General features: G+C 37.1%; 2 protein-coding genes across 2 annotated transcripts; one reads left to right on the top strand and one right to left on the bottom strand.

Annotated features, from left to right (window-relative positions):
* The first annotated feature begins 1,648 nt into the window (after positions 1–1,648).
* Positions 1,649–7,528, top strand: LOC137032355 (5-hydroxytryptamine receptor 4). Its single transcript, XM_067404110.1, has 2 exons — positions 1,649–1,772; positions 6,454–7,528. The coding sequence occupies exons 1-2, from the start codon at positions 1,732–1,734 to the stop codon at positions 7,526–7,528; spliced, it is 1,116 nt and encodes a 371-aa protein (XP_067260211.1). The 5' UTR covers positions 1,649–1,731.
* Positions 7,529–12,021: 4,493 nt separating this feature from the next.
* Positions 12,022–24,069, bottom strand: adra1d (adrenoceptor alpha 1D). Its single transcript, XM_067404911.1, has 2 exons — positions 22,771–24,069; positions 12,022–13,642 (listed from the first exon to the last, which is right to left on the bottom strand). The coding sequence occupies exons 1-2, from the start codon at positions 23,696–23,698 to the stop codon at positions 13,089–13,091; spliced, it is 1,482 nt and encodes a 493-aa protein (XP_067261012.1). The 5' UTR covers positions 23,699–24,069; the 3' UTR covers positions 12,022–13,088.
* Positions 24,070–24,891: the final 822 nt, after the last annotated feature.

Below are 24,891 nucleotides of genomic sequence, written 5' to 3'. Positions count from 1 at the left end.
CTATCTATCTATCTATCTATCTATCTATCTATCTATCTATCTATCTATCTATCTATCTATCTATCTATCTATCTATCTATCTATCTATCTATCTATCTATCTATCTATCTATCTATCTATCTATCTATCTATCTATCTATCTATCTATCTATCTATCTATCTATCTATCTATCTATCTATCTATCTATCTATCTATCTATCTATCTATCTATCTATCTATCTATCTATCTATCTATCTATCTATCTATCTATCTATCTATCTATCTATCTAACTTAGAAAAAAATGATGCTCTTTATTACATTGATCATTGTGGACATTGGCTTTCTATGCTTAAGTGTAGAATTATTTTAAGCGTGTGTTAGTGGTTCAGATGTTTCAGTTTCAGAGCTAAACCCATATGGAATCTACAGATTTTTACTGCAGTGAATCTGCAGAATTCTGTGCAATTCATTTAAAGTTGGCAAAATGTGCTAAAAAGAGCTGAATGTTCTAGAGATAAGAACAAATAAGTATGTCAGAAATGTTAAAAAGGAGAAATACATTGTATTACATATATGTACATTTCTTAGAAATGCAGCATTTGTATTCATGTTGGTGTCATGGTGAAACTCTGGATATTTTTTACTTTAAGCCCCACAAAAGTTCTCAAAATTAATTTTAAATGTGTGTATTCATTATTATCGAATAACTTATAGATCCAGGCAGCCGATAATGCCAAGATTTCATTGGAGTCGTGTGGGCACAGATTCTGTATATGGGCCTGGAGCTAAACTCATTCAGAGATCAGAGCGGAATGCAGCATGTCTACTGATATTATCTGTGAAATCCAGATTCTCAACACAGCAGTATGTATCCTTCCACTCTCCGCTTAGGAAAACCAATTATTTCATCTGATTCAAACATCAAGCACAATTTAGAAAACATGTAACCTCTCTGTTTATTACCCTGTGACTTTGATGTCTGCATTAGCCATACTGAGAAACAGCAAACAGTGCAGCAAATATCTCGGATGTGAGGATTATTTGCATAACAATGCCCAACTCTTAATACCCAACACACAGGCACCCACACACACACACGCCCCGCCTACATTCTGATCAAGAGGATCGTTTTAGTGCTTATTAATGTGGCATATTTAAAATAACACACACACACACACACACAGACACTTTACCATCCTTACTTTACCGATGGTGCTGCCACTGGTCTATTCATCCAGAGGACATGGAGGAAACAAGAAGAGTCAGATAAACATGGCATTGTAAAGAAAGAAGAAACACTCCCATTTAGGTGAGTAGATCGTCTCTGATTTGACCTTTAAAACTAGATTGTGATTGTAACATGCTAAAATATATAATAATAATAGTAATAGTAATAATAAATTATTATTATTACTAGAGCTCTCCCATGATTCCAGTAATTGTACAGAATATTTAAGCATCTTAATAATACTACTAATAATTTAGTATTTATTGTTAATTATAATAATAATATAGCTCTCTCCCAAGACTCCAGTTACTTATATGGCATATTTTAGCATGTAATTAATAATAATAATAAATTATATTAACATTATATATTTTATAATATAGTTTTTATCTTTCAAATGTAAATATTTTTTCTTTAAGTGTTTAAATCTGATATGTCTAGATCAACTTCAGCACTGTTATTCTTAATTTATTTAGTTTACAAAATGATGAACCCTAAATGTTATTTCAGTGAACCTCTTTATGACTGACAGGTCTGTTCGCCTCCTTGTTAGTGTGGGAAGGTGAGTTTTTTGCAGCCCGCTTTTCTTTTCTTTTTTTTGTAGATAATAAATATGTCTGAGTCAAATGGCCATTACTGCCCGGTCCAGTCTCTCCCTCCAATTCCTTGAAAGTAAAGTAAAAACATATTTTAAGTGAGCTGGCAGAATGCAGCGGTTTGATTTGGGTCAATTGTTTTGCTTGGAACATGCCAGAGATTGGTTTTGTTCAAGAATAACAAACAAAGCAACTGATAGCACAATCACATTGGATTTCCAGTGGCTTTCGTTTAAATATAAAGATTAAAGGGATGAATGGCAAGTCATCTGTAATAACTCCAGCAGTGGTTAGTTAAGTTCAAGAATATAAACAAATGAAAAGTGCATGGGTATTGTCTCACATGATGACCATGGAGAGATTTTGTTATGGAACAGCTGAGCGCTCTGTTATGGTCTGCATGTCTTTATGAACTGGATCAAAAATGGCCTCATATCTTTATTATGCACTTAGAATTAGTCAGTGTTTACATGTCTAATGTGGAGAGTGGGGTTGAGTTTAATTTGCTGTTTCTGAGAAGGGGAAAGACCACACATGCAGACACCTGTACAGTATCTGTTTCTCCCTATGTTCCTTTCAGAATGTCTTTAAACTGTATTCTCAGAACATTGTCTTACTGCAAGAGTGTCTGTACAAGATGTTTTTAAAGATCACCTGCTGTGTCTGAGTGGTCAGAGGGTCAGAGTGTGTTTGTGAGCGTGTCTGTTTATGTATTTCAGTGAACAGTGTCTGCAGTCCTAACCATTTTGTAAAATTGCTAATAAAACATCATCATTTAGCATTCTACTATTCCCATTACTTCTCAGTGTAAATTGCAATATAACATGTGCAATATAGCGTGCACAGAAAGCCATTTGGCATTCCTCTATTTTTAGAGCCAATTTTGATACTCAGTCAGTCTCTATAAAACATTTTGTTATAGGGACACACTGTGTAGATGCAGCATGCTCTATTTTGTTATTCATTAAATGATTATTAAAACAATATTCCACAGATAAATTAAAATTTATGTATAAGTCTCATGTCATTCCAAACCAAATATATGCTGTTTTCTTATATTGTGATTGATTTTTTTTTTAAGAATCTTTATGCGGATTTTCAATTTCAAGCAAGCACATAGCGACATTTGTCAAGCAGCACCAAAAAAACACGAAAACAAAAACAAAAAAACAAATCCACATAGTTCATACGACTTGTGCCCCATATTCCATATTTAACATCTGAAGTACAAACGTAATTTAAGTCAAAACAGCACTGATTCTAACAGATGTTTTTAAAGTTTAAAGGCAAGAATACACCAAGCCGACACCGACGAACTAGTGGTGACGAAGGCAGACTGCGGGGTTGGCTCACGTTAGCAGCATCTGGGTCCAAAGTTGCCCTGCAACACCAAACCGAAGCTCGACAGCCGACTGCCAAGCATGTCTGTTCTGCGCTTGCGCAAGATGAAATACCTTTCCGTACCAGCAGGTGGCAGTAGCTGAACAGCCAATCAGAATGATCAGATGGCCCAACTGACCGACGAGCTCCGACGCCGATTCAACATGTCAAATCGGCCGAAAAAAAGCCGATAAGGACCAACTTCAGCCGATGGTGCGGAACACATTGAGAAAACTTAGTCGGCCGATGAACAAAAAATTGCCAGACGGCTGACCATCGACTTGGTGTGTTCCTGCCTTAAAAGATCTATATATTAGTTGTATGGACTACATTTCTGATCATTTTATGGTGTTTTTGTCCTTTTTGGAGCTGGACAGATGTGGTTACTATAAACTGCTACTGTACATATTGAAAGAAATACAAAAAAAATAATTAAATGGTTTTGTGTTCCACTGGAAAAAAAAAAAAGACAAAAGAAAAAAAAGACAAAAAAAAAAAAAGACAAAAAAGGCGGTAACAATTTTATTTTAAAGTGTCATTGTTACACAAGTTTCATGTAGTAATAACTATAAATTATGCATAATTACATGCAATTAAGACTAAACTGAACCCTCATCCTTACCCTAACCCTACAGTATTGTAGTTAATTGTAGTTAATTATTATTACCCAGTATTTAAATGTATAATTACACTGTAACACGGACAACTTAAAATAAAATGTAACCGAAAAGACAAACAGTTTTGGAATTCATAAGTGTGCAAAAATACATAAAGATTTTTCATTTTTGGGTGAACTTTTCCATTTGTGCCTATGCGGACACCAAAAAATACTTCCAACATTATAATAAGCAATTGTTACAATGCTGATATCCATACAGGAGCCATAAAAAATGAGGGTAAAACTTTATTTTACAGTGCCGTCGTTAAACGTTACTGCATTTACTTACTATAATAATAACAGTAAATTATGCATAATTACAAGTAACTAACCTTAAAACAAACCCTAACCCTAAGGCCGTGTGTCCACCAGAGCGTTTTTTCCAGCTGCTAGTGTACTTTTTCAATTGTTTTCAATGGGAACGCCGCGTTTTTTAAACGGCGAGAGCGTAACGAGGCGCTGAGCGTCTTTTTCACGCTCAAGCGCTGAGAGCTGGGCGTTTTTTACTGGTCGCCTCGAGTTGAAGAATGTTCAACTTTGAGTAAAACGCTGCGCTCATCACTATCACTTTTTAGCCAGCCGTCCAATCAGAGTGAAGGAAAGGGCGGGACAAATACAACTCCGACCAACTGTCACATTCTTGCTGTACAACGACATTAACAAACAGAAACAAAATGTATGAGAAATTAATATTTCTGGTCTCCGAACAAGTAATAGCAAGTAATTCCACATTGTGTGAACATTTTTAGCCTGAAACGCTAGGCGCTCTGCTTAAAACGCCCGTCTGTGAGCGCTTGAGAGCGCTTCTGCAGCGTAGCGTTTTTTTTTTCCGTTGAGACGCTTTGTTGCTATGATACGGAATATCCGCGGCACTGTTACTTATAACGGATTTTGCAGGTAATTTGTTTCAGGCTAAAGATGTTCACACAATGTGGAATTACTTGCTATGTATGTTCGGAGACCAGAAATATTAATTTCTCATCCATTTTGTTTCTGTTTGTTGATGTCCTGTACAGCAAGAATGTGACAGTTGGTCGGAGTTTTATTTGTCCCGCCCCTCCTCCACTCTGATTGGACGGCTGGCTAAAAAGTGACAGTGATGAGCGCAGCGTTTTACTCAAAGTTGAACATTCTTCAACTCGAGGCAACCAGTAAAAAACGCCCAGCTCTTAGCGCTTGAGCGTGAAAAAGACGCTCTGCGCCTCGTTACGCTCCTGGCGTTTTAAAAAAGCGGCGTTTCCATTGAAAACAATTGAAAAAATACGCTAGCAGCTGGAAAAAACGCTTAGGTGGACACACGGCCTAACTGTAACTCTATAGTAAGTACATGTAGTTAATTAGTGCTCAGTACTTATTTGAGTAATTACAATGTAACTATGGTACTGTAAAATAAAGTGTAATCAAAATGAGTTACGCTTTATTTTAATGGTCCCTTTTGGACATTTTGTTGACTATAAGTAACTATGTAACTACATGTCAACTATAACTCTCATTGGAGTATTAGTAGACTGTCTGCTTAATATCTGCTAACTCTTTATTGTGATGTTCACCCAACAGACAACTTATTCTAACCCTATTCTACTAATACTCTATTAAATCCAGTTAGCAGACATGTAGGTGCAATGTTACTTATAGTCAAAAGAATATGTTAAAGGAACAATCAAAATAAAGTTAAACCCTAGATTGTAATAGAATATCTTAAGCAGTACCTCTCTCCCTGTCACACAGTCCCATTGGTGGTAATTAAATTTTTATTGTTACTGAACTAAAACCATTTTTTGGCACTTTCCTTGATTTCTCCTCTCTGTCAAACATCCCCAGATGTTGTTTTCAGGTTCTGTCATGGGCTGAGAAACATGCCTGTCACTCATTAGGAACTGACACTCTCTTCTGCTTGACTGGATGTGAGACAATTCATTGGTGGTTTCAGTTAAACACGAAATTCATTTTACATGAAGAACAAGCAATAGAGGGTTTCTTCATTACATCTTAAATATGTTATTTTTAGAATTTCATTAATTATGTAAGACATTACCCCATCCTTTTGAATTATTTCCGATAATGAAAAAAAAAAAAAAAGTCACTGCATGCTTTCAAACTTGCGCTTTTGCTCACATCCCAATAGGAACTGAGTTCAACTCTAACAATGCTGATGACATCTTAGGAATGCGTGTTAAGTTTAATCCCAAAAGGTCAAGACGGGGCACACTGCAGGGATACAATTCCTGAGACAAGGTCGAGCTGAGGGGCTTTTTATGATTCTTGGCCGATACCCAGAACTAAAGGATCCAAAATATTGTTTTTATTGCAGATTTGGCTTGGCTTTCCCAGTCTGTTCTGCTTTCCCAGCCTAACAGGAGCTTCAGGGGCAGTTGTCACTTAGCAAAATTATTAATGGTGAAATAGACTGATTATTATTATGTGGTGAAATGACACATCCATTTTTGTTCTCATATATCAGTATGGCGATTAATTAGCAACACTGGTCAATGTCTTAAACAAGCATTCTTGTTGGTTTTCTAAAACACAGCGTGTTGTGAAATCAAACAAAGCATTTATCAATGATTATGGGAATAAATCTTGAATGCATGTGTCTCGTTTATCACCAGGTTGAACAGCATGGAAAACTCCTCGGAATGGAGCAATATTTCACTCGACGCTGATTTCGAGCCATGTGCCACATTGAGGAGCTCTGGTTCACGAGTCGCCCTCTATGTCTTCATCATCTCTGGTATCATATGCACCGTTGTCGGAAACTTCCTGGTGGTGCTCGCCATTGCTTACTTCAAACAGCTGCAGTGCCCTACTAACTATTTCGTCATGTCTCTAGCTGTCGCTGACTTCCTGGTGGGCCTTGTGGTAATGCCGTACAGTATGGTCAGAACAGTGGAAGGATGTTGGTATTTCGGTCCGACCTTCTGCCATCTTCACTCCAGCTTGGACGTTATGCTCTGCACGGCCTCTATCTTCCATTTGAGCTGCATCGCTTTCGACCGCTATTACGCCGTCTGCAACCCCTTGGTGTATTCATTTAAGATGTCCCGTAAACGTGTTGGTCTGCTGATTGTGGTTTGCTGGGCCATTCCTTTCCTCATCTCCTTCGGTCCAATCCTCCTCGGGCTGCACAAGCTCGGCGTGGACGTTCCTTTGCCTGAGAACGTGTGCATCTTCTTAGTAAACCGCGTTTATGCCGTCATGGCGTCCCTTGTTGCGTTTTACCTGCCTATGGTGACCATGTTGGTGGCCTACTGGAAGATCTACAAAGCAGCCAAGCGGCAAGCCATGCAAATAAGCGCGATGGAAGCGCAGATGGCAGCAGGTGTGGGCAAGGACTCGAGTAAGAAACAAAAACATCGTAACTCCATAAGGAGGGAAAGAAAAGCAGCAAAAACTCTGGGAATCATCATGGGGGTTTTCCTTCTCTTCTGGCTGCCCTTCTTTACCGTCAATATCGTTGACCCGTTTATTGAGTATGGGACTGCTGGTGTAATATGGGATGTGTTCCTTTGGTTGGGGTACGTCAACTCCTCCCTAAATCCTTTTCTCTATGGTTTCTTCAATCGTTCCTTCCGTAGGGCTTTCCTTATGATCATGGGATGCAGAATATGTCTGTATGGCACAGCTCAAGGAATGGACCTCTCTCACTCGAAAAGAGATGCCAGTGAGCGCACAGACAACCAGTAGACTGTAGCAGCAGTTCACTTGGTTTAATAACTTGTTCCTTTCCAGCCCATATGGCAATATATACTGTATTGATATTATATTTACATAAATATAATAATATAATAAATATGTGTTTAAAAAAAAAAACAGCACAGCTCAAGGAATTATCTTTTTTTTTTTTTAAATTGAAAACCTTAAAAATGGCAATATATATTACAAAATTGTGTCTAGAAAATACCTTTTCAGTCTTAAAATACATTTGCGTAAATGCAATTTTGGACAATATTAATACATTTAGATTAAAAATATCTAAATTGCCTAAGAATAAAAATATCCAAGAAATGTAAGTAACTAAAATATGTGACCCTGAAACACAAAATCCAGTCACAATTCGCACGGGTATATTTGTAGCAATAGCCTTTTATGCCAAAAATCACTAGGATATTAAGTAAAGATCATGTTCCATGAAGATATTTTGTAAATTTCATACCGTAAATATATCAAAAATGTATTTTTGTGAGTGGATATGCATTGCTAAGGACTTCATTTGGACAACTTTAAAAGCGATTTTCTCATTTTTTTGCACCCTCAGATTCCAGATTTAAGTATTTCTGCCAAACCATACATCAATGGAAAGCTTATTTATTCAGCTTTCAGATGATATATAAATCTCAATTTCAAAAAATGTGACTGGTTTTGTAGTCCAGGGTCACATAAATTTATATTAATATATTTCATATATAAATATATACATTTTAATAAATATTTATTAGCATTTTTTGTATATTTTGAAAAATGCATCTAAATATATGTTTGCCGTATGGGTGACCAAAGGTACTTTTTGCTGTAAGTCTTTCAAAGATTTAAAGTATTAACACATTATGGTTTCCAAATAATGATGAAAATGACATGAATCCCAGTTGAACGGGAATAACCCAGCTAAGACTAACAGCACAGCAAGTGATAAAGTGCATGCAAACATTGTGATTTGGTGTTGAACTTCCTGTGAAATGTGTTTTCTTCTTATTTATGTTCACTCTGTGAATAAATTATGTCTGGACTGCATTTATCTTTTTTTTTTCAGAGATTTGGTGCTCTGCAGCAAATAATCCATCATTCTTTTGTAAAACACTAAGGCCTTTTGCAAAGTGCATTCAGGGTAACAAACGGTACTTTACCTTTTCTATAATGGCAGAATAATGAGTACAAGCTGTTACAGTTGAATTCTAAAATGGTTAATAACACATTTTAAACTCACATTATGTCCTTTGCAGAAAAAGTTCTGGTATGTCTTACAAAATATGGCAGCATGATAACAAACACAACAGGGAACAACCAGGAACAGAAGGTTTTTGGCATTTAAGAGTGAAGTTACAATAGACTTGCCCTGTACATAGAGTGCCTGTCAAAGGAAAGACTCCAACGGCATGTGACACATCCTCCCCTGTCACAGATTTGAACCAGTGACCTGTACAACATCAGAGTCATAGCTAAAATATGTATGAGAACAAATAATGATATAATGATGGAAACTAAATCTAAGTTGTGATCACGTTTTCTTGATATAAATGACTGGACATGCTGGACAGAGAATTGGCACCAGCTGGTCTGCCTGCTTCAATAATGAGGTAAGCAAAGATAAAGGAGATGGGGGTGGGGTTCTTTATAATGAAATATATATATATATATATATATATATATATATATATATATATATATATATATATATATATATATATATATATATATATATATTTATAATAATAATAATAATTTAAATAATGGAAATAATGTTTTCTCTGGAAAACATCTAACATAATGCGATGTGTTTTTAATTAAGCTAATGTTCCTTTAAATCTTTGCCCGGCCATTCACTGCATTTAAATCTTTGCCCGGCCATTCACTGCAGTGCTCTTCTTTTTAGACTTTTATGGCACTACTTAGGGAATTACAGGGAAAAACATTTTTGTGACAAGTCAAAACATACAAGCGCTTAGTTGAAGAAATCCATTAAGAACTGTTATGCATACTGATGTTAGTCTTCAGTAATCCACAGGAAACAGGGGAGGACAGGGACTCACACTGATTTACTCTTCAGTAAGTTCTCAGAAATCTTAATTGGAAAAGGAAACCACTTTTCAAGAATATTTAGTTTGCGCTTAAAGTGCTATCGTCACGAGTCATCTTCACACAGTCTTGTCATTTTTATAATCATGCATAATGTGAGATGATTCAGACTACTTTTAGATGCTGCCTATTTGCATTGAATGTAATTGTGTTGTAAAATTCGTTTTCATTAACAGCGACCTCTACTGGCGATCTTTTTTTTTTTTTGATAAGTGTATATAAATCAGTTGATGAGCTGATCATTTTAATTGCTCAGAGACTTCTTTTTCATGGAGTTCAATATCATGTAGTAAGTCTCAATAATGTTTTCCTTAAGTATCAACTTTGTTTCTGAGTTTCTCCTAAAATTATTTGGGATAAGAGTACATGCAGTAAGAGTACAGAGCTATAAAATGAATGTGGATAGCAAAGCTCTGTTTTGATTGCAGATTTGGTTTCCTGGTAAATCTGAGCACAGTGTGTAAAATTGTTAAAATCTCTTCTAGAGACATGCAATGAGTTTCATAATGTCTTAGTATTTGGTATTTCCTTCTTTTGCTTAAATGCCAGCAGCCCTTGAGCTGCATGAACTCCACAATTTTGTAAAACCTGACAATCGTGTTCTCCAGCATGATTTGATAATATTCCAGAGTGTTGTGTGCTTCAATGGGAGCAAGGACATCTGATCTTTTGTACAAAGGAGTCACAAATTTGCTTATTCGAGCAGTGACCTATAGGCTATGTTCAGACTGCCAGCAAAAATCTGAATTTTGCACATCCAGATTTTATACAGATGGGAGGTAGTTTGAAATGCAATTCCAATCAGATTTTTACAGATGTTTAGATCTGATTTGAACAGCAAGAGCATCTGTCTGCACACTCTGGCTGTTCAAAATGGATTTCAAATTGTATTTTGCATTACTCTTAAAGCAACACAATGACAACATCAAAACTGGTGATGGAAATGCCTAGTATACATTCATACATATACATGTATCCTCCGTTGCTGTGTTTTTTTTACTTGTTACTTGACAGGGCGCTTATTTGAATGATGCATCTCCATTTTTCCTGCATCCGTTTTGAAAGCCTCGCCGCATACGTGGTTAATGACTACTTCGTTACCAAACCAACTCATGCAGATATGTTGCTTATGTCTGGATACACAAACCTTGTTTGATAACTTGCAATTAAAGGCACAATATGTGAGATTTTTGGATTAAAATATCCAAAAACCACTAGAACAGTGTTATATATTTTATTAACTAATGTACTTACATTATCCCAAATGTTTCCAAGAATGTTTAAAGGGGAGGTATAATGCCACTTTTACAAGTTGTAAAATAAGTCTCTGATGTCCCCAGAGTGTGTATGTGAAGTTTTAGCTCAAAATACCCCACAGATAATTTTTTATAGCATGTTAAATTTGTCACTTTTTGAGGGTGAGCAAAAACACTCTGTTTTTGTGTGTCCCTTTAAATGCTAATGAGCTGCTGCTCTCAAAAGAGGGCGGAGTTTCAGGAGCTCATGTTAGCACTTAGCCTCACATTACCTCAGACTCACTGGAAATGTCAGAAACTGTTCAGCCTTTTATGTTCAAAATGGAGTCAGACAGTGATGGAGATACTCAAGAAGAAGTGACAACATGTAGAATGCAACAGGACGCTTCTGAATGGTTAGTTGATGAATCTATGTTGATGTGGCGTTAACTATCTTAAGGTCATTGATTAGCATATTCTGTCAAGATAATCTATAAATTGCTCCTGTGGGAACTGTTGTAAGATACCTACAGAGCCAGCGCCATATGTTGCATGAAGATAGAACAGATATGGTTGTTTAATTACAGTTATAACTTATGTTGGCATCTTGCTTTTATGACAGTTTATGTACATTTTAGGGTTAGTGATGTCACCAACCTGGGAAGAAGCTTGTTGTACCCACAGAGTAGCATTATAACAACTTTCAACACACAGTGTATTTAATATGATAAAACAGGGCTGCGTTACCCTAGATACTCATGACCAGAAAAAGCACTCGTCTGCAGTATAATAAAAGCTCCACTGCTCTCATTAACAATTGCTCCAGCGGCCTCGTTCCGCACCCTGCTTCATACTACAGTAATGTTAATAAACCTTTAATACATTAGCTCTCATCGGATTCTTTTCCACTGGCTGTAGATGTGAAGACAACACCTCCCATGAAATCAAGGCGTTATCAAGCTACGCCTTTGTTTTGAATAAGCGACCTCTTGAGGTGAAAACTACATAGTGTGCCTTTAATAGTCTGCCTGAGAAGATCTGATTTGAGAAAAAATCTGATTTGCCTGCACTCTGAACATAGCCCTAGAGAAGGTGTGGAACCTTAAATATTCATTCATATTAATTAATTCTCCCCCCCCCCCCCCCCCTCTCTCTGATGTAAATCTAGAGTATCAATATGATTTTAATTTAATCTCATTGCTGTGAAAGAATAACATTATTAAAGAGATCTAATTTTTGTTCAAACAGACAATGCCCATAAAAAAAAAAAAAATCACAACTTTCATTATTCATTATTCTCAGGATTCATCAAATACACAAGATCAACTGCATGCTCTTTTCATATTTATTATGTTTTGTAGTTGACACCGAAAGACGTCATCACATCAGCATTACAAAGAAACCCAAAGCTTTTATCAGCAACACAAAAAAAATTGAGTTGTAGTCCATGAATTATGATCTTTTTTCTTTTTTAATGTTGGTCCTTTTAGAGATGACTGAAAATCTCATGGTTGAAATAAGAGTAGCATGAATAGCACACAGTATTCAACTACCCTCTGAAAAACTGAAAACATCTGCACAAAATCCATTTCAATTACAAATTGTGCCTCACATTTAATGGTATGTACCTCTAAATCAATTTCGAGTCATTTAAAAGTGAATTCCACAGTAATCTGCGAATCACAGTGAATCATTATGTCAATAGAAATCAGTATCATGGATTCAACAGTCTCTTGAATACATCACAGTTAAATATGTTTTCCATTCACACTCAATGGACAACGGGTCAAAGTCGTAATAATCGCTCATTGTAAATACAGTTCAAACCATTGCTGGTCATCAGAGAATTTGAAACTTTTTCTCAAAGGCCACATGGACAACACAGTATACAGATACCCAGCAGCTATGAGTCTTTTCATTCTGGTCCAGTGCAGATAAGTTTTCATAATATTTCCATTCAGTGTACTTTTCCCACTTTTAAAGAAATATTTTTAAATTATCCATGTGAAAATACATTAATCTCCTTTAACACACAATGTCCTTTTTTCCCCTCAGATTTGCTTCTCAACTGTTTTGAAGCCAGTACTTTAAGACATAACAAGAATAGTACTAGTCTTTGAGGAAATATGATAGATTAAAAAAAAAAAAAATCAAACAATTCCTAAGAGCTGGCAGTGGGTCAGAGCTCTGAGAAAACAAACAGTAAACTCTGTCTTTGTTTATATGTCTGTTTCCTTCAGGCCGTAGCACTCTGTGAGGTCGTAGATCTGGTAGCTGCTCTGATCGGCGCAGTCGTTATAGATCCCCATGGAGACCGTGTCAATATCTGTCCGGGCCAGAGCAGACGTGCTACTCTTCCCCGTCCCGTTCTTGATCTTATTGGAAAGGTTGTTCATTTTCTCCTTCAGCTGGAAGGAGGACTTCTGTAAAGGGGGGAAGAAGCTCCAGCCCTTCAGACTAAGAGGCCGACTTTTGCTCTGGCAGGAATATATAGAGTTACCGCACTGCTCGTGAAAGGGGAATCCAGAGCAGTAGTCTCTGTGCGGATCCCTCCGGTGTCCCCGCATGGCCGTTCTCCAGCGCTGATCGTAGAACCGGCGCAGGATGCGGCGCCGGCGCTGACACTGGCAGCGCAGCAGACGGGTGAAGGCGCGCTGGAATTCCTTGCTCGAGCAGGGGTAAATTACGGGGTTAATGCAACTGTTGAAGTAGCCCAGCCAGAAGATTACTTTGAACACCATTTTAGAAGGCTTCAGAGCTGGGAAGAAAGAGCCTGAGGATGCAAAAAAGAGAGAGAGGTGGAGAAATATTTAGTTGTCGGCTCAAGAGAGATTATTTACATGGGAAATAACGCTGTGCCTCAAGTAAACTTAGCCTGAAGCTACCATTCTCCTCCCACGCGCTGAAGAGTTCAAATCCGCGAGTTCAATGTTTTAAACCATGTGTGCCTAATTATACCCAGCAGACAGATTATATACTTTGCACATTGTTTTTTCCTTCAGCTCACTGAAGAAATCTAATGCATTTTAAACAGTACGTGGCATGTCTTTCAACAGTCTTTTTGAAACTATTTCTTTCTTTTTTTTTTTTTTTACTGTCTGCAGGAGAAACAGAGTGGGAGAAATGCCAATATGTCATTCCCAAAATCTCCTCCAAACCAAACAAGCACTATTACCTTTGATAGACCAGCCACAGAAGCCCATTAGTCATCACAATCAACTGCCGTTTGCAGCCCATTTTACTGCAGTAATTTGACATATTTCTTAGCGAGATATGTTTAACGAAACAAATGCAATGCAAGACTTGATTTTATCCATTGGGAATTGATTGGAACATGAAAAGTAGGTGGACCAAACATAGGTTTGATAAAACATTGCCTAAATAGCTATTCACCTACAGCTTAATGTTACCCAACGTGACGTCAGTGGAAATAGAAAGTAGTTTCAGGGGAGGCAAGTTGTTGCATTTTGATTAAAGATTACAATGACAAATATTTTTCTTTGGAGTAACATAACGTTCACAATAAGACCAGAATCATGCAATAAAGAAGTACTAGTTCACCCCAAAATGAACTTGCTTTTAAAAATAAAAATCCTTTATTGGCATTGGTATTTCCAGGATGAAACTTTAAAATCCATAAAACCTTTCCAGTGCACAAAAGGTTTTTTATAGTGGGAAAGGGTTCTTTAGATTATTAAGATGTTCTTTACATTAAGAAAATAATGGTTCTTTTAAGAAACTGTTCACTAAAAGGAACCCAAAATGGAACCTTTCTTCTTCTTTTTTTTTGTTTTGTTGTTGAATTTTTCAAAAGTTTTTGTCCATACAATGGAAATCACGTCCAATGCTATCTCACGACCAATTTCGTACGTATTTTACGAGGTGGCTAAGTTGTACGAATTTGTATGACCTCACTTGTACGAATTCATACGATTTGTCTAAACCCCAGTGACGGGTAGGTTTAGGGGTGGGGTAAGGGGTAGGTCATTCATATGAATTCATATGAAATTTTGCAACTTGTAAAATACGTAAGATTTAGCAAAAAATGTACGAATTCATACAACCTCACTCGTACGAATTAGCCACCTCATAAAATACGTATGAACTGCCATGAGATCGGGTTGTCATATCAATCTAACATAACATTGGCCCCTTTTTAACTTCCATTGTATGGCCAAAAACACAACTGTATTGTTTTCCACAGATGAAAAAGGTTCTTCATGTAGATTTGGATCAACATGAAAGGTGACTTAATGATGACATTATTGGGTGAACTATCCCTTTAAGAAAGCAAATAGGCTCAATTTTATTTCATACTAACTTTAAATGCCAAATCATTGTTTTAGTTGCAGCAGGCATGCACAAACTGAAAATACAGAGCATACAATTTGGGCTTGATGGAATGTCTACATTGTGTCTGTCTTCACATTCTCTCCTCACACAGATACACATCTAAACTACCTGCAGATTTCCGCTCCTTCTACTTCCGACAAACACCACACATGTTGCCAATATCTCCTCCCTGCCTTGCTCTTTCCCCACAGGGAGTGAGAGGAAGCTAGCTTTGCATTATCTTGCACATAAAACAGTTGTCATCACCCATGCCATGCTTTTCAGTGTTATGAGAGGTCAGAGTCCCTCCCTGTCAGTAAAAATAGCACCAGAGGGAATAGCAAGGACGGACTGGGAGTAGTGCGGCCTTTTTGAAACATTTTTTGATGAACAAAGAGATATGCTGCTCTCCCTCTTGTGTAATTTGGACTTTGAGATGAAAGCTTTCCCTGGAAAGCTCCTTTTTGGTAATTGTTGTGATTATGAGATACACCAAGCAGGATGTTTGGTAGCTACTGAGAGAAAACTTCCTTTTTTGCCAGAGCATCATGTACAATATAGCAGCCCCTATTTTGGTGCAATCTGGAAACATTCTGCGTATTTCCACTGCAGAAAAATGGATCTTCTGACTTCTTTCAGATCTGCTGTTCTGATTTTAGGGGGGCATCTAAGGAATTCAGCTAAAAGGATTTAGAAAAGCAAGCCACACTAAAGTAGATGCTTATGGTAGCTAATAAGCCAAAATATTAAATATATGAATAAACGAAGGGGCAGGGGATGTGATTTCTGAATTATGGATGCGGATGGCCTAATTATAAGTTAAGGAAATGAGTTCAGTTGGTACTTTGTCAGCAAATATCCAATGTGGTATTAGATTGACATGCATGTTCTTTACACTCTTAAAAAGAAAGGTTCCAAACTGGGTTTTCACAGTGATGCCATACGCTGGTCATATAATTAGAATCATCAAAAAGTTGATTTATTTCACTAATTCCATTCAAAAAGAGAAACTTGTATATTATATTCATTCATTACACACAGACTGATATATTTCAAATGTTTATTTCTTCCAATTTTGATGATTATAACTGACAACTAAGGAAAATCCCAAATTCAGTATCTCAGAAAATTAGAATATTGTGAAAAGGTTCAATACTGAAGACACCTGGTGCCACACTCTAATCAGCTAATTAACTCAAAACACCTGCAAAGGCCTTTAAATGGTCTCTCAGTCTAGTTCTGTAGGCTACACAATCATGGGGAAGACTGCTGACTTGACAGTTGTCCAAAAGACGACCATTGAAACCTTGCACAAGGAGGGTAAGACACAAAAGGTCATTGCAAGAGAGGTTGGCTGTTCACAGAGCTGTGTGTCACAAAAGATGTGGGAGAAAAAAAAGTGTACAAGCAATAGGGATAACCGAACCTTGGAGAGGATTGTGAAACAAAACCTATTCAAAAATGTGGGGGAGATTCACAAAGAGTGGACTGCAGCTGGAGTCAGTGCTTCAAGAACCACTACGCACAGACGTATGCAAGACATGGGTTTCAGCTGTCGCATTCCTTGTGTCAAGCCACTCTTGAACAACAGACAGCGTCAGAAATGTCTCACCTGGGCTAAAGACAAAAAAGACTGGACTGCTGCTGAGTGGTCCAAAGTTATGTTCTCTGATGAAAGTAAATTTTGCATTTCCTTTGGAAATCACGGTCCCAGAGTCTGGAGGAAGAGAGGAGAGGCACACAATCCACATTGCTTGAGGTCCAGTGTAAAGTTTCCACAGTCAGTGATGGTTCGGGGTGCCATGTCATCTGCTGGTGTTGGTCCACTGTGTTTTCTGAGGTCCAAGGTCAACGAAGCCCTTGTTTTAGAGCACTTCATGCTTCCTGCTGCTGACCAACTTTATGGAGATGCAGATTTCATTTTCCAACAGGACTTGGCACCTGCACACAGTGCCAAAGCTTCCAGTACCTGGTTTAAGGACCATGGTATCTCTGTACTTAATTGGCCAGCAAACTCGCCTGACCTTAACCCCATAGAAAATCTATGGGGTATTGTGAAGAGGAAGATGCGATATGCCAGACCCAACAATGCAGAAGAGCTGAAGGCCACTATCAGAGCAACCTGGGCTCTCATAACACCTGAGCAGTGCCACAGACTGATTGACTCTATGCCACGCCGCATTGCTGCAGTAATTCAGGCAAAAGGAGCCCCAACTAAGTATTGAGTGCTGTACATGCTCATACTTTTCATGGTCATACTTTTCAGTTGGCCAAGGTTTCTAAAAATCCTTTCTTTGTATTGGTCTTAAGTAATATTCTAATTTTCTGAGCTACTGAATTTGGGATTTTCCTTATTTGTCAGTTATAATCATCAAAATAAAAAAAATAAAAAATAAATAAACATTTGAAATATATCAGTCTGTGTGTAATGAATGAATATAGTATACAAGTTTCACTTTTTGAATGGATTTAGTGAAATAAATCAACTTTTTGAGGATATTCTAATTATATGACCAGCACCTGTAGAAGAACCTCAAAGTAACCTTTCAGTGAACAGTTCTTGAAAGAACTTTTTGTTCTTAGTGTGAAGAACATTTTAATAAGGATGCATCAGTCAGAGAGGCAATTCATTTAAAGCTGTAAGAATGTGTTCTTGCGGTCTTTCCTTTCTAGCATTGCATTTGCCTGGCAAGAGCCACTTGAGCTATAGGAGTGTTTTGGCAGGTAGCCACATGTTATAGCTGTCTCATCTCATACTGATCATCTGAAGAACCATTTACACATGGTATGTGGCTATTGGCTACATGTGTAAGTTCCTGTCAAGCTGCATTCTGTGTCAATTTGATGTAAACGTATTAGAGGCTGACAAAACAGCTTGGGTCAAAAAGGAGAAAGGATCATTTTGACAGACAGGCAGCATTTTTCACGGAAATGATTCAGACTTACCAGATTTTGCTCAACTCAAATTTTGCTGCTCAGGTTTAAAATCAGAGAAATATTTCTTAAAACTTATATTCACAAAGCTCGATCACAATAGTCTAAAAAGATGGTATTTAGTGAAACTTGATGGCAAAATACAAAAATTAAAGTCATGGTGAAATTCATAATGTTGCATAATCTTATATTGCCATAAAATTAATTGCAAATGTATCACGTACATACATAAATAACCTGAAAAAATGGCTCATTCTATACTTTGGACTTGTTGCACTTTGGATTATTCATGTACACATACTCTTAAATTGCTATAATGCAGTGACAATGTTTACAATTATTAAATATTGAAAGCAATAAAGCTTTCAATGCAGATAATTGTCATGAAAATATATGTAATTTCATGAAAGTAGTTGGTAGTTTTTTTAGGACAGTAGGAACTCTCCTAAAGAAATGGTCTAAAGAGAAGGTATTTAGGAAACTTCATGGCTAAATAACAAAAAAAATAATAATAATAATAAAAAATAAATAAATTAAAATAATACTTATAAAATCATGGTGAAATTCATAATGTTGCATAATCTTACATTGCCAATTCACTGCAAATACTCAATATACTCAATACTCTCTCTCTCTCTCTCTCTCTCTCTAATAAATAAATAAATAAATAACTGGTTGCATTACCTTTTATAAGGTCAATTTACAATTGAAATCAATAAACCTGGCATTGCATTCAACAGTCACCAAATATTTACCTGTAATTTTTTTTTATTTTTTTTTTTAAGAAGAGCAGAAACATCTGGTTCTGTTTGTCACCAGAAGTAAGACTTTCACTGTCCAGCACAAACATATGCCATAAGGAAAGCATTCCCCTGATCCATCACAGCAATAACAGTGTGGACATGTTGTTGCCAGAAATATGACCATCATTAAGAGGGTGGACTTGTCATCTTAAAAACTTGCACCACAAAAAGTACAATTATATAAGAGAAGCAGAGGGGAGTTGTACTACCAAGAAGGGGTTTATTAACAGACTGATTGTACTTATCCCACTTTTTGCACAGCTACTCACAAAAATAGATGGACATGGAATGGAATGGATGGACATGGAATTTGAATGTAAATTAATTTGAGCTGAAATTTCCTAATCTTACTTGCGTATTACCTTAAAAGTTCCAACAAGAAAAAAAAAGGGATAAAAAGTCCATTACAATGTACAGAACAATTTGACTAGGAACAATACGATAAATATCACAGAAGGCCATTTCAGAGAGGCTAGCAATAGCAAGCTAGCTTTGAAAGCATGAGATCCCATCCTCCTTCAGAGCATCTACAAAGCCATGCCTCCTTCAAAACGCATGAACGCACAGCAGTCTGCAAAGCGTCACGAGACGAGAGACGGCGTTAATTTTCATCATGTCTCAAAGCACAACATTATGATAATAATGAACGTAAACAACTTAAACAACAATGTAAACAACAGAGCTCTTACTTGTACCGCCTGACTGCTGCAGATTAATTTCGGCGTTGATAGTGTTGACATAGAAACTCATAAATCCGAGTCTGAGGACGTGAACAGTTCTGGCTAGAATGTCACAGGACGCCATCTCATAATTACGGTTATGACATGGCGTGAATGCAGCATAAGCTCTTGTTTTGGTTCAGGAGGAACTGTAAAAAGCGGCTGCTGTTTGTTTTTGGCGCTCAGTGACTGTCTACAACTCTGCATAGCCATGAAATGCACTGATGACATGTGATGTCTGCGTGAACAGGGAGGTATGGAAACATATATGTTGACAGGCAGACATCGTATCATTGCATTCCACAGAAGATATACATATCCATTATTGATTGCTATCAGGATGTGAAGAGAGTTTCAACCAGTATAACAAAAAGTGTTTATAAAAATGTCCTACCCTACCTTTAATACTGAAGTGCTGTGAGGTTATTTTCACCAAGTGAGATGCCAGATGACATCAGTTGCATTTGTATGAAACAAGACAGAATGAGTCTGCAGTGAGAGACATGAAAGTAACGCTGGTTACAGATACCCGGATGAGTGGACCGATATATAGTGGGATATTAGGAAATATCATTCCAAGCGTTTCAAAGAGCCATGTAACTAAATCAAAATAACACTTTTTAATAATTATTTTGAATTACCAGAATATAGAATAATATAAAATAGAATATAGAATTAAATAAATGAATATTCCCCCAGATTTCCACATTCCCTCACAATGAAGCAAGCTCTAACGTCATTCAACCCTTCATTTCTAACGCAGCGACTCTCCAGTGTACGTGTGGATCTAAGCCATGTCATATCCCTCTTCTGTCCTGGTGGCTGGCTGTTTCTGAGGCTTTGGAAAACGAAAGCACCCTCTTTAACTCAACTCGTTAATAGCTGTGATTAAGGCAGTGGAGCGCTGGGCAAAAAGAGGTTAGGGACCTGACTGAAACTGCCTCCTTCATTTTCTCTAGCTGAACAAAGTCAGGCCCCCCTTCCCAAACCAAAAAAATAAAATAAAAAATTAGTTGATCCCAGAATTTCACCAGTACCACATGCAAATCTTGCCAGGAGATGTTATCAACCACTGCTGCCCTATTTTCCCCAACAGTGACTGTGAGTGGAATACCAGCAGGGACTATCAAAAACCGCACTTTTGGAATACCCTGGAGATGGATGGGATGGTGGGTTTGGGAGGAAGCCAATACATTGTGGGGAATGTACAATGCCAGCCATGTTTTTAAAATCTTTTCAATCTAGCCTATATTTTAATTATTTCAATAAATTACTAATAATAGTCAATATCATAATTTGTTTAGATACTTAAGACGTACCCATTTCATGTCAGCAACATCAAAATTCCTTCAATGTAATGGGAGACTGTTTTTTTCTTTTTCTAGCACACTTTCTGGCCTCTGTGACATATTCTTGGGTAATGGTTGCGTGACTGGAACACTGAATTTAATGTTTTTCCTTCAGTCTTCCAAAGGTGGACTTTGATTGATCAAACTTATAACAATGAATCATCTCTGTATTATGAAAATGCCTAGCATATTTTTTCGGGTATAGTTATCAACCCTGTGATGCAAAGAACTTAACTTAATCATTGCGCAATTTGACTGATTGCATGCATGATTCAAGAGAAAACAAAGCACATTTTTTATGAACTTTTCATGCCGTTGCCTTTATAAAAAGAGGACAATTGTGCATTAATCCCTCTCAGACCTCAGGCTTTCACTTTTGCATTCATTATTCTTGCTTTGTTTTGACAACATATTGGTCAGTGTGTGCACTGTAGTTATGTGCAGCTACATTATGGTCACACATAAAGGCAACATTCAATGTATAATTAATCAAACAATAGCTCTTTCTAGGCATCTTCTTGTGGCATAATGAAGAGAGCTCATTGTTAACAGTAGAAATGCCTTATTTATCCCAATTGATGTATATTTCAAAGATCTATCTATCTATCTATCTATCTATCTATCTATCTATCTATCTATCTATCTATCTATCTATCTATCTATCTATCTATCTATCTATCTATCTATCTATCTATCTATCTATCTATCCCACAGAACATTATGTTCTTCAATACAAAGACCGATGTACATACAAAAGATCTAAAGCACATCAAGTGTAGCAAATCAATCAAACACAATCTCCCCTCCAAAGGTTGAGCTGCTTTCAAATTCTGATCAAAACCCCATGCCATGTGCAAACATTCACCATCTAATTTAATCGTATTAACTGTGAATATAATAGAAAAAGTGATGCGTGGCACTGCTTTCGTCAGCGAGAAAAGCTTAAGTAATGATGACATTCAGATAACAGCTCTTGTGCTTTATATCAGACTACGCATTTCGCACATTTCTGTTTTTCCTAGCCACGGAGTAACAGAATATAACACAGTATCGCAACAAATGTGTATTTTACACGCATTTCAAGGCATACAACATGTACTTTACCATAACAAATACAATTATCAAATCACATATAGCAGCCTACATTGTCATTTGTTTACCTATGACAGATGCAGAAAATTATTTGCTAAAGTGCATTTTGTTTCAAAGTTACAAACGAACTAAAATAGACAACGAACGATATAGTTAACAAATAAACAGTGGATTCTCTAATAAACTTGATTTTATTTGAATGTTTGTAGAACCAATCCTGTTAAATTAATTGCCTTATTGGAAAAACATAACTAAAAAAAGTAGCCTATATTTAAAACACATATTTCCCAACAGAATCAAATATTTTTTGTAAGAACATCACAAGTAATTTTCAGAATATAGCCTATATTTTAAAACTTCTATATCTTTTGATTTCATTTAACTGTCCAGTAGCAATACAATCAAAAATAATGTTAGAATTTTATTTTATCCAATAGGATCTTATTAGATTAATAGAGGACTTTTGATTAATTCCATTATGATTGAGAAATTGTATTCGAAATTTGTACACAAATAATGCTGAATAACATGACTACACTGTCATACTATTTTCTGTCATTTTTACTCGGTGCAATGAAATGGTTTTACTTTTAAGGAACTGTAAACAACAAGTTACTTTTCATTTTTGCGCTAGTATAAAAGATGAAAAAGCGTACCCAAACTCATACGTACCCAAAGGCAAAACGAAGAAAAACGGTAGCCAACAAAGAATGAACATGCCTACGACGATGGCGAGGGTTTTAGCAGCTTTCTTCTCCCTGGAGAACTTCATGAGTCTCACGGACAGTGAACTTCTGAACGGGTGATTTTTTGTTTTCGAGTTCGTGCTCGAATCCTCCGGTGTGCTCCTGCAATGTATCCTCAGCACCACTTCCACTGATTTATCTCTCTCCCTTTTCACTCCCGCTTCCAAACTTTTTGTAGTCCTGCGGGCCACGATGTATACTCTAATGTACATGACTAAAATCACCATGAGCGGGAGGTAGAAGGAGAATAAGGAGGAGAACAGAGCATAACCCGGTTCCTCCGTGATGCTGCAGATGCTTTCATCAATAGGTGGAGGTTCTTTCCATCCCAAAAGCGGTCCGATAGAAATAACCATTGAAGAAACCCAGACCACCACGAGTATAACACCGGCTTTCCGTTCAGTCATGATAGTGGGGTATTTCAGACAGTGTTTCACCCCGATGTACCTGTCTATGGATATAATGCACAAACTTAAAATAGATGCCGTGCAACAGAGCACATCCACCGCTGCCCAGATGTTGCAGAAGACCCGACCGAACACCCAGCATCCCAACACCTCCAGAGACGCGGAGAATGGCAGGACAATGATACTCAGCAGAAGGTCCGCTATGGCCAGGTTCACAATAAAGAAGTTGGTGACCGTCTGCAAATGTTTGTTGCAAAGGACCGAGAGAATAACCAAAATGTTCCCCACGATCGCCACCAAAATGAAAATGGCCAGAAAGATTCCCACACCGATGACTTGAGAGTCGAGGGTGATGCCCTCACAGGTGGTGGTGTTGCTGCTGATGTTGGAGAGAAAGTCCGAGGGGAATTCATCATTGCTCTCGTTCAGCAGTTTAGAAAATGTCATTTTGAAACTCCATAAAGACGACTTTTACTGGTTTGGTCCGATGGTGTTGGCTGGTCGGTTCATGGTGAGTTTCATCTTCATCATCATTGTTGGAAGCTGTCTTCAGATTCAGATTTTTCAATTGAATCCGTTACTTTGTGAGCCTATTTATAAAATGCTGCCTGTTAAACATCTCGTTACACCTATACTTCTGTGTGATGGCATAACAAGAAATAACATTTGAACTATTTTAAACTATTTTTGAGGTAGAAGAAAAAACTAACAAGCTCATAAGTCTATAAAATCTATATGCAGGACATATGGAGAGGCTTCTTCTGGTGGCATCCTCAGCGACCACTCCAAACTGGATTACAGAGGCTCAATGTGGACCCCAGTGCTCCAGGTCTCCTCCTCCAGCTCTGAGAACTTGGTGACGCGTCGCACATTTGCTGCAGTTCTTCATATGACCACTAGAGGGATCTGTATTATTGTTGCACAGAGAAGGACTGCTTGCAATATATAATGGATCAGTAGAATATCATTCAGCAACAGCAATGGGAGGTAAACGTCATGTCAAATTTATTTGTATAACATGTTTCACAACACATTTTCTTGTCTTGTTATGACAGCTTTATATATATATATATTAGTTTTAAATCATGTTTACATAAATTCATCCCTATGTAAAAAATTAATTAATTACTGAATTAAATATTGAATATGTAAGACTGTTTAAATGGTAAGGATGCTCTTTCAGTTGCAAGTACTGTATAATGACTAATTTAGTCCTTAACTTTTTATAGTCCTTGAAGACCCCCCAAAAAAGACTGATATGCAGGCAGTAGTAAGTAAAGTGTCCCTCACTGTCTCCTGATATTATAGTCAGAATCACAATGAAAAACTTAAAGGGTTAGTACACCCAAAAATGAAAATTATCCCATGATTTACTTACCCTCTAGCCATCCTAGGTGAACACAATCAGAGATATATTTAAAAATATCCTGGCTCTCCAAAGATTTATAGTATAGTAGTGTTTTGAAGCCCAAAATAAATGCATCCATCCATCATAAAAAATAATCCGTACTACTCCAGGGGGTTAATAAAGGCATTCTTGAAGCAACTGGTTTTTGTAAGAAAAATATCAATATTTAAAACTTTATAAAGTAAAATAACTAGCTTCCAGCAGACAGCCGTACGCATTGATTTATGGCAGA

Source organism: Chanodichthys erythropterus, chromosome 12 (genome assembly GCF_024489055.1).
Source record: "Chanodichthys erythropterus isolate Z2021 chromosome 12, ASM2448905v1, whole genome shotgun sequence".
Lineage (NCBI taxonomy): Eukaryota > Metazoa > Chordata > Actinopteri > Cypriniformes > Xenocyprididae > Chanodichthys > Chanodichthys erythropterus.
This window is presented reverse-complemented; position numbering and strand designations above follow the sequence as displayed.